We start from the raw sequence: 10,483 nt of genomic DNA, 5'->3' as shown, positions 1-10,483 counted from the left end.
CTTTTTCAAATCGAATGGCATGACTTTGTAACAATAAGTGCCTCACGGCGTGGTGAAAGCCGTCTTTTCTGCATCATCCTCATCCATCAGAACCTGGTGATACCTAGCATAACAATCCACGAAAGACTGTATCTCATGTTTGGCATAGTTGTCAACAAGAATACGAATATTTGGTAGTGGAAAGTTGTCCTTGGGACTTGCTTTGTTTAAATCCCGATAATCAACACACACTCGGGTTTTCCCATCTTTCTTCAGCACTGGGACCACATTAGCCAACCACGTGGTGTATCGGACCACCTGAATCACACCAACTTTTAATTGTTTGGTGACTTCTTCTTTGATCAAATCACTGATTTCCGTTTTAAACTTTCTTTGCTTTTGTTGTACACGTGGGTAACTGGGATAAGTTGGCAATTTATGTACTACCAAATCAACGCTCAAACCTGGCATATCATCATAGAACCATGCAAACACATCCTTGAATTCAAACAAAAGTTGGATCAATGCATCCCTAGTTCTTTCATCGGCGTAAATGCTTATCATGGTTTCTCGGACCTCTTCTGGACTACCCAAATTAACTGGCTCAGTTTCATTTAAGTTTGGCTTAGGATTATTCTCAAATTGTTCCAATTCTCGATTTATTTCCCTAAAAGCCTCATCTTCATCATATTCTGGATCTTGATTCATTATTTCACAGTTAGACGGCGTTTTAGGATCTGGGCATGAAGTCTGCAAGCATGTCATGTTATTTAAGTCCGCATTATTAGAACTGAAAAGGAAAAGATAAGAAAAATAGTAAAATTAGAATAAAGAAAAAGGAAGCATCCATTGATGATGAAATATTGATTTCATTTCATTGAATTAAAGATAAAAGGGTTTACATCGAAATCAAAAGAAAATAAAATAAAAACATTCGAGTTACACCCTGAAATAACTCGTAATGTAGAAAAGATGGCAAGACTCGACTACCGGGATTCCCGCCTGACAGGGAATGGGGTAGCTTTTCAATTCTGAAGCTTGGAATTTGGCCCCATGTATAACACCTCAGCAGTGCTCGTTCCTTCCCTCGGCTGGACCATGTGGGACTCATACATCATTCGTTTCATGGCTTCACAAATATCCTCAATCTCTTCAGCCGTGAAGGCCTCTTCTTCTTATTCTTCTACATATTTGGGATCAATAAATGACTTGGTGAGATGCGGAACGGGCTGAGCCAGGACCCACCCATTTTTCTTGTGCTCATCAGCCCATTTTCTATCAGCCTCTGTAGCTCGGAAACCTACGCCAAAGAACTTCTCATTGGCGGTTGACGTAACGGGCTCTATGATGCCTTGTAGATATACCTCGAGCCCCTTTCTGGTCTTGTACCTATGTTTAATCATTTCAGTGGCAACCATGACCGAGGAATTAGATAAGCAAGGTTGAGGAAACGGGGCGCCTTCTTCGTATTTATCAGCAATCACAATTTCGAAGGCTTGGTAGATAATGTGCTCACTTCCTTCTCTAGCTTCGAGACATGGGACTGAAAGGGTCCTTGTAAATGGACTGTTCATCCTCCTCGTGGACAACAATTTCTTGGTTTTCATGTTCAAATTTGACCATTTGATGAAGAGTGGAGGGCACAGATCCTGCAGTGTGAATCCATGGTCTTCCTAGGAGAAAATTATATGTAGTATCCATGTCCAGAACCTGGAAAGTTACGTCGAAATCCACAGGGCCAATGGTCAAAATCAAATCAATTTCCCCTATTGTGTCTCGTTTGACACCATCAAGAGCGCGCACACATACATTGTTTGGTCGGATTCTTTCTGTTCCAATTTTCATCCTCTGGAGCGTTGAGAGAGGGCAAATATCGAGCCCAGACCCACCATCTAGCATGACTCTCTTCATATAATAACCTTCGCATTTGACAGTCAAGTGAAGGGCTTTGTTGTGGGCGGCTCCCTATTGGGGAAAATCATCACGGCTGAAGGAAATCCTATTAACTTCAAAGAATTGTTCAGCCATTCTTTTCAGTTGTTCAACTAAAGTTTCAACCGGGACATATGCCTCGTTCAATATTTTCAGGAGTACCTTCTGATGTTCATTTGAGCTAATAAAAAGAGATAAAAGTAAAACCTGGGAAGGAGTCTTCCTGAGCTGGTCAATTATTGCATATTCCAAAGTTTTCATTTTTTGGAAAAACTCTTCTGCTTCCTCAGAATTCATAGGCTTCTTAGGCGAAAACCGTTTATCCTTGCTCAATTTTAACATCTTTTGCTCTTCTAGGTTGTGGTACTTCTTAGGTTGGTTCATTTCGTTCACCTCTCCCATAATCTCTTTCCCCTTGTAAGTAACCACTGTTTTGCTGTAATTCCAGGAGACTGCACTGGGGTCTCTCATAAGGTTTTGTGGTGCGCGGCTAATAACCACGGGCTCATTCAGCCTTGGTGAAATTACCGGCCCCGCACCACATAAGTCCCTTTTGGCACATTTAGCGTGACTTTCCTCTGCTCAAATCTTTTGGGAGTATTCAACATGAGTTGTTCTTTCCTTGGGGCCCTAGGAACATAGAGAATTGCGTCCTTAGCAGGTGCTGCCCCAGTATTTGTTTCTGTAATTTGAGGAGTTAGAGTGATTTTCTTCTCATTTCTGGCTTGTTTCACCGCCGCTTTAGGTCTTGCCTCTGAATCGACAATGGCGATGATAGCTTTCAAAGCTGGATAAAACTCTTTATCATCACAAATCATTCCAATGACCGTCCCGTTGTTGCGAGTCGGTAATGGATTGTTAGTCACATTGGGGACTTCCTCGTCCCTCAGCACCACTCGTTTTTGTTCTATCAAATTCTCAACGGCTCTCTTGAGAGTCCAACAATCCTCCGTATCATGACCCTCTGCCCCTGAATGATAGGCACACCTAGTACCGGACCGGTATGATGGAGATTTTGGATTTTGCCGGTTTGGAGGCACAAATTGCAATAGACCCATCTGGACTAATTTTGGAAACAAGCTAGAGTAGGACTCACCAATATGGGTGAAGTCGTTTCTCCTAGGATGCTCAAGAGGGCGTGTATTATGTTGGTAATTGTTTTGTGGGGGACGGGGGTTATATGGAGCTTGGTAAGGATGGTTATTTCTGGGAGGTGGAGCTCAGTTTTGGTTGTAGTGTTGTTGTGGCCGTGTATAAGGTTGGGCATTCATCACCGCATAGGGAGGCGGCACCACGACATATGCTGCATCTTGATGGGGGTAGTAGTGTTGTGGGGTTCTGGAAGGCAGGTAAGAATGATCGCGGGATCGATGTGGGCCTCTCAAGCCTGAAGTCATCATGGCTCTTTCTTCCCTCTTCTTTCGATTTGCTAAACCTCCCGAGCCGTTCTGGATGGCTTGGGAGGTGGCTCTCAAAGCAGATTGACTTATGATTCGGCCAGTTTTCAAGCCATTTTCTACCATTTCTCCGATTTTTATGGCCTCTGCAAAAGGTTTGCCCATTGCATACATCATGTTCTGAAAGTAATCGGCCTCTTGGGTCTGCAAGAAAACATTGACCATTTCTGCCTCATCCATAGGCGGTTTCACTCTGGATGCTTGCTCACGCCACTTGATAGCATATTCACGGAAGCTTTTCGCGGTTTTCTTCTTGAAATTGGTCAGAGAATTCCTACCTGGAGCTATATCAATATTGTATTAAAATTGCCTGACGAAATCTCGAGCCAAGTCATCCCATATATGCCAATGGGAGATGTCCTGATCTATGAACCATTCTGACGCAATTCCCGTCAAGCTCTCCCCGAAATAGGCCATCAAAAGTTCTTCTTTTCCAACTACCCCTCTCAGTTGATTGCAATATCTTTTCAAATGAGCGATCGGGTCTCCGTACCCATCGTACTTTTCAAATTTTGGTATTTTAAAATCAACGGGCAAATGAACATGAGGAAATATACACAGATCGGAGTAGGAGACACTCTTTTGGCTACTCAGGCCTTGCATGTTCTTCAGACCTTTTTTGAGGCTTTTCATGTTCCGAACCATCTCTTATTGCTCGGGGTTTCTCATAGCTCTTTCCTGTTCCATAGAAGACTCAAACTGCGGGTGCTGAGGGTAAGAGTTTGGGGTAACATGAGCGTTATCTAGCTGAAATTACGGGACTTGAAAAGTGAAAGATGAAGGCTAGAAGCATGGTCTGGGAACTGTTTGGTTGTGCCGTAGTAGAGACTGGTGGTGCGGTGAATAATGTAGAAGGTACCCCTGAAAATGGTGCCTGAGGGCGAACCTCAGAAGGCATACCGGTGAAATTGGCCGATATAGTGGGGTACCCAAACGGGATGAATGGGTTTGTTACTGGGATGGGGACATTAGAGATTCCACTCGTCCTGGGAAGAAGTTCAGGAAATCCGGGGATTATACTGGGCGGTTCTTTGCCATTAGACCAAGCTTCCCACATTTCTAACATGCGGACGCGCAACCTCCTATTTCCCTCAGTGGCTGCGGACTCTAACTGTGGAATAGCCTATACAGGACTATCCTCAGGCTCAATAATTGGTAGATGACTTTCAGAGGCCATATGAACACTGCCTTTAGATCTCGTGAAGTAAGGATGGGAAGCCAGATTACCACAAAACTAACTACCTAAACAGGACCGTTGATATTTGCACACACAACAATCTGGTTAGTTTGAGATTTTTAAGAGATAAGGAATCACATATTGGGGATGCCATGCACTTAAACAATTAAATGTTTCTAAATGTCTTTGCAACGGCTGTATGTTTTATCCCGGCTTTACTATCTCTTTTCTCAAATTTCGAATCCTTATTTATTTTTTCTTCCCTTATTGTTGTTTTTGCTCTTTTATTTTTCACTCTTTTTTCTTTCTTGTTCACTCAATTTTCCTTATTTTCCTCTCTTTTTCTTTATTTTTCACTCAGATTGTCTATAGCTACGATCGAATCCGATGGGGATTGCCTACGTATCATGACGCCGCATGAATCAGATCATTACGTAGTTCAGGAAATAAATGCAGAATAAAAGAAAAGAAAATTTTGGTTTTTGGTTTTTTTCAATATTTCATTAAATAAAATCTTTTTGGGTTTTTCTATTACAAAGATTTTGGAAATACTGATAATTAAACATACATACTCAAAACAAAAAAAAATAGACTCGAAAAGGTAAAATACAGACTCAAAGCCAAAAATAATAATAATAAAAAAATCAGAAATACATAAGAGCCTCTAATACTACTCCGGGGCCCCGTGGTACATCAGTCGGTCTCGACGTGGGCATGCGTGCAATCTCTTCTTGAAGATACTCTAAATCATCCATCACATGACGGACAAAAGTCATCACAGAAGTAAAGAACATGGACCTGGTCATATCTTCGCATTCATGGCATTTCATTGCAACGTAATCAGCGATTTCTTTAATCCTCATTCTAATAACGCCCTTTTCTTGGAGCAAGCGTCCAATTTGCTGAAACCGGGCCTCCAACACTTGTGTGGCCGTATGGTTTTGGTCTTGCAATTGTTGTATGACTTCTTCCAATCGGGAAATCAATGTATAGCAATGCTCTCTTTCAGCTTTGAAATCCTTTATTTGTTGGACCATTTTATTTTCGAGATTAGTCAGCTTTTCCCTTAAGATCGCGACCCCTCTATCATACTTTTGCTTTAAATGCTGAACACACCTTGCCCGTTCTTCTGCATTATTCGCCAATTTTGCCTGAGCTTTTGCCAATTCATCCTCGGCCTTTGTCAAATCAAACCCATAATCATGAACTTTCTGCTTCAGATTGCTTATGAGTCTTTCATTTTTTTTGCTTTTTACCGGGTTTTCAGCAACTATTTTCATTTTCTGAATCTGAGCTCGGAGGGCTTCATTTTCTCGGGCCAACCTTTTCTTTTCTCCTTCATCATCGGCAGCCTGCAAACTACTGTTAAATTTAAGGTTTTTGATTTGATCCTCTAGTTTGCTTATGGTGGTCCGGTATTCCTTTTTTTTAGCTAACCAAACCTATTGTTCTCGTGCTCCATCGGTGAATTGTTGGACATGGGGTCTTTTGGCGGGATGTTCTGTCTCTTGATCGACTCGAACTCTCTTACCATACCAGGTTGTGTAGTTAGATTCTACTTCACCCGAGGAACAATCCCGTACTTGAGTCTGTGGCTCCAGAAACCTACATTGGTGCCAAATCTGGCGAACCTTTTCTTCTGGGAATGCGGCTTTTGGGCATAGTTCAATAACCTGTGGACTCAAATCTTCATCATAAGGGACTGTTTGGTATCTTCCCAATTGGCGTAGGACTCGATGCGGAGCATATGGCTGAATACTCTGAAGTCCCATCAATAAAAGAAAGCACACTCCGGCAGACATGTAAATAACCTCGTTGACCGTGAGCCAACTGAAAGTCCACTCAATTCGGTTTGCGGTCAAAAAACTCAAATACGCGAACCAAGCCTCAGTAACCTCCGGTAACTCATGACCGTTTACCCGGTTTCCGTATTCTTCAATGGAATCGAGTCCGGTCAGACCGTAGTTCATGTACCTCGGGCGATGGCAAAGATGTTTCACCAGCCACATTTGCAAAAGCAAGTTGCAACCCTCAAAGAACTTTGTTCCAGCTCGACGGGCAGTTAGAGCTCGATAGATTTCTGCGAGAATTATCGGTATAAGAGTGCCGTTGGCCTTTTTGACCATAAAGTTGGCCATTCCTGCAAGTCCTAGCTCTATATGTCTGTCACTCCTTGGGCATATCAGAGTGCCTAAAAAGGCAACTATGAAGGCTAAACCTCTGTGTGCTTCCCATTTGTGTTTATTTCCCTGATGACTCAAACCATTGTCCGGAGCCTCAAATCCTCGGGGATCCCCATACCGGCTGTATAAGAAGTGGAATGTGCAAAATCCTTTGACCAAATTTCCATCTTTAACCTGCCGGCTAATGCTCAGAAGGTCCAAAAACTTATGAGAAGTTACAGGTCTTGGTGCTACTGGATATCGGTGCCTGAGATTCCCGTCAAGACCAACATAACCTGCCATCTCTTCTAGCAAAGGGGTCAACTCAAAATCAGAGAAGTGAAAAACATTGTGCGTCGGGTCCCAAAACGGTATCAAAGCTTCAATTATATCAAGCCTTGGTTTAATTTTCAGAAGCCCGGTGAGCCCACCTAAAGCCTTTGTCACATAAAGCTTGCTGACCTCCCCCAGGTCATTCCACCACATGTGGAGTCCCAGTGGAATCTCATCTACGACCCGAAAGGTACATTCTCAACGGTGCTCATTCTGCACACAAATTGAGGACAAAAATCAAAACAACACATTTTTCAAAAACACAAAGTGGTTAATTTTAAAAATCCAAATCGGTAAATTTCGTAATATTTTTTTTTTGTTGCAAATACGGCCCTTTCAACACTTGAGAAAAGTTTTTAGGGTTGTTTCTGCCAACTGAGGTTGGTTATAGGAGAAAAGACTAACTTGGGTTTACATTGTGGCTATTTTTGTGAAAACAGCTTTTCGGCGCTCCAAGAGAATGTTTTAAGGCTATTTTGACAAGAACGACCTTTGGTGATGATCATGTTTCAAAAGGTTCTTATTTTGGTTAGTTTTGAAAAAATGTGGTCGGACCTGATAGGGGTTGCCTACGTATCTCACATCCGGTGAGAATCAGACCTGCGTAGTTCGGTAGGTTTTGGAGCAATAGGAAAACACAACTTATTTTGAAAATGATTTTTTTTTTCTAGAGTTTCAGTATTTTTCAAATACCTGGATTTTCAAAATCGGGTAATTTTTTTTTTTTTTACCTCACTCTTTATTTTTTCTTGGTTCCCTTTTCCTATTCTAGAAGCCGGTCAACATGCAAGTCGAAACAAATATATGCACAAATAGCACGTAAAATGCATCAAGATGGTCCAATATATTGGGTACACCTATCCTAGACGGACCCAACCCCTATGTTGAGTCCCCAAAGTCAAATGCACGTGATGCAAATAAACGTTCCTACTAGAGATCCGGCATGAGGCTATGTTATTCTAGGTTTAGATCCTAGGTGTATTGTTCTAGACCTGGCTTACCCGAGCAGACAACTCGAGCCGAGGGGGGACAACGTACCGGGAATACAGAAGCTTCACCGGCTTTGCAACTTGTCCGAACCTCGTTCTAAAATTAGGGTATGACTCTAACAGAAAAGAAGCCACGCAAAGCACACGCTTCCCAAAAGATTTAGAAGACTCAGAGAGAAGAGGGTTTCGTAACAGTTTATATACAGTTCAAGCAATATCAAAGCGGTAAAAAGCGGCATTTAGCACATTAGGCTCAAACACATAAAAATCAGATAATAAATAAAAGCTAAGTATAACAGCTATTCTAAGCTCGAATTCTGAACCCTGAACCAGAGATTCTGGGTTCTTAATCCCCAGCAGAGTCGCCAGAGCTGTCACACCTCCTTTTTCCCGAGGGGATAGGGGATAGGGAATTTTTCCAATTTAAGTGACATTATTCGAAATAGGATTATTTATTTATTCAGAGTCGCCACTTGGAATAATTTATGGTGTCCCAAGTCACCGATTTATTTTAGAATCCCAAATCGAGGAAATTTGACTCTTATTTTTGGTCCGCGAACACAGAAGACCGGGTAAGGAATTCTGTTAACTTGGGAGAAGGTGTGAGGTACTCCCGAGTTCCGTGGTTTTAGCACGGTCGCTTAACAATTAATACTTGGCGTAATTATCTGATTTATTACATGTTTTAAACTCATTGTGCATTTTTGTCTTTTACCGCTTTTTAATATTTATGGAATTTATTTGAACAAATCGCGATATCGCACACTTGTCGTTTTGGTACACATTGCGAACCGCGCCACGTGAAACGCACCCGCGATTTATAACATGTTTATTTTTATTATTATTTGAAGTTACGGTCAAGTCGCGTGAAACGCACACTTGAATTGGGGTTTACGTATCATGACTATGCCATAGGAACCGTACCCATAGTCACGATAATTTATTATTAATCGCGCCTAAATCAAGCTACGGTGTTCGAATATTATTCAATTACTAAATTTGACATTATTGTAAGGTCATGAGGTATGTATATTGTTACGGAGGAAATGAAGTAAATTAATTATGGAAAAAGTTGGCTAGCTTGTGAATGTTTATTTATTTTTGGTCATGTACAACAATTAGCCCATAAATACGCTAGGGAAGTTCAATTAAAGTCTTACACCAATCATGGCCCAACCTAATCTCTTATAATTTTACTGCTAAACAATATTTGAAATTAGACTAAATTTATGGCAGGAAAAGATAGATCAGGATCAATTTAGTCACTAAGATAGGAGATCAAAATGAAACTAAAGCATGTTAAAATGGAAAGCCATTACTTCATTGAATAAACAAGAAAAGTAACGAATTAATACATATTCATCAATAAAATTAACCATATGAACTACTAAAAAGGACAATAAATTAATCTTAACAAATACTCAACATGAGAACAAATTAATCTTAGCACACTCAGATGCGAACTCAATCATATCATACTCAAAGTTAAATTAAAACAGAGTGACCCAAAACATTAACGAGAAAAAAAAACAAAATAGAAAGAGAAGTGAACCTTTGTATTGATGATTGTGGATTTAAATTACAACCACTCAATGATCGGATAGCTCTCAACTGGACCCTTCGGACCACGAAAAACTCGAGCGGCAAATCTCAACTTGCAACCTCAATCGACCTTGCAAAACTGACGATTTAGTGGCTATTTTTAGAGTTTTTTTTTTTGGAGTGGGGGGGGGGGGGAGGGGAGGGGAGGGGAGAGGGGTTAATGATGGCTCAAAAGTAGTCAAGGGCTAGTGGTTTTGGGGTGGTGAAGCTGCTGGATATTTCGAAAGAAAGCCGAAGAAAGAATGACACGAGTAGAAATTTCCTTATCCTAGAAGAAGAAAATATTTTTTTCTCAATTCCTTCCTCCCTATTTTTTTTTCCTTTCTTTCTCTCTTTTTTTTCCATCACATTAAAAAAAATTCGGAATTTTCAGATTTTTATTTATTTTTTTATTTTTAATTAAAAAGAATTTTCATTTCCCATTTTTCTTATTTTTTTTTTTTAAAAAAAATTCTCCACTTTCCTTTACTTTTATTTTTTAATTTTTCACTTTTTTTACTTTTAATATATTTAAAATCCCACTTTTTTTACTTTTTTTTTTTATTTCCCACTTATTTTACTTTTCTTTTTTTATTTCTCACTTACTTTTACTTTTTTTATTTTCCACTTATTTTACTTTTCTTTTTTTATTTCCCACTTACTTTTACTTTTTTTTAAAAATAAATAAATTAAGATACCCTTACTTTTATTTTTTTTATTCCAACTTTATTTTACTTTTCATTTTTTAAATTTTCACATTCTTTTACTTTTATTTTTTTAATTTTTCACTTTCTTTTACTTTTTTTATTAAACAATTTCTACCTACTTTTACTTTTACTTTTTAATTTTATATTTCTACTTTTCCTATTTTTT

General features: G+C 39.9%; 1 protein-coding gene across 1 annotated transcript; it reads right to left on the bottom strand.

Annotated features, from left to right (window-relative positions):
- Positions 1–1,503: 1,503 nt before the first annotated feature.
- Positions 1,504–2,969, bottom strand: LOC142167059 (uncharacterized). Its single transcript, XM_075227212.1, has 3 exons — positions 2,440–2,969; positions 2,074–2,347; positions 1,504–1,944 (listed from the first exon to the last, which is right to left on the bottom strand). Exons 1-3 carry the CDS (start codon positions 2,967–2,969, stop codon positions 1,504–1,506), a joined length of 1,245 nt encoding a protein of 414 aa, XP_075083313.1.
- Between the last annotated feature and the right edge of the window lie 7,514 nt (positions 2,970–10,483).

This window comes from Nicotiana tabacum, chromosome 2 (assembly GCF_000715075.1).
Source record: "Nicotiana tabacum cultivar K326 chromosome 2, ASM71507v2, whole genome shotgun sequence".
Lineage (NCBI taxonomy): Eukaryota > Viridiplantae > Streptophyta > Magnoliopsida > Solanales > Solanaceae > Nicotiana > Nicotiana tabacum.
Note: the sequence above shows the minus strand (reverse complement) of the source record. Positions and strands in the feature narration are given on the sequence as shown.

Bases quoted from the DNA above. Each gene is read 5' to 3' on its own strand.
- LOC142167059 (XM_075227212.1), bottom strand. From the start codon at position 2,969: ATGGGTCTATTGCAATTTGTGCCTCCAAACCGGCAAAATCCAAAATCT. The intron at 2,348-2,439 runs GTAATTTCACCA...CTGGAATTACAG, and splicing joins ACTTATGTGGTGCGGGGCCG to CAAAACAGTGGTTACTTACA. The intron at 1,945-2,073 runs GTACTCCTGAAA...TTTCCCCAATAG, and splicing joins GCTCAAATGAACATCAGAAG to GGAGCCGCCCACAACAAAGC.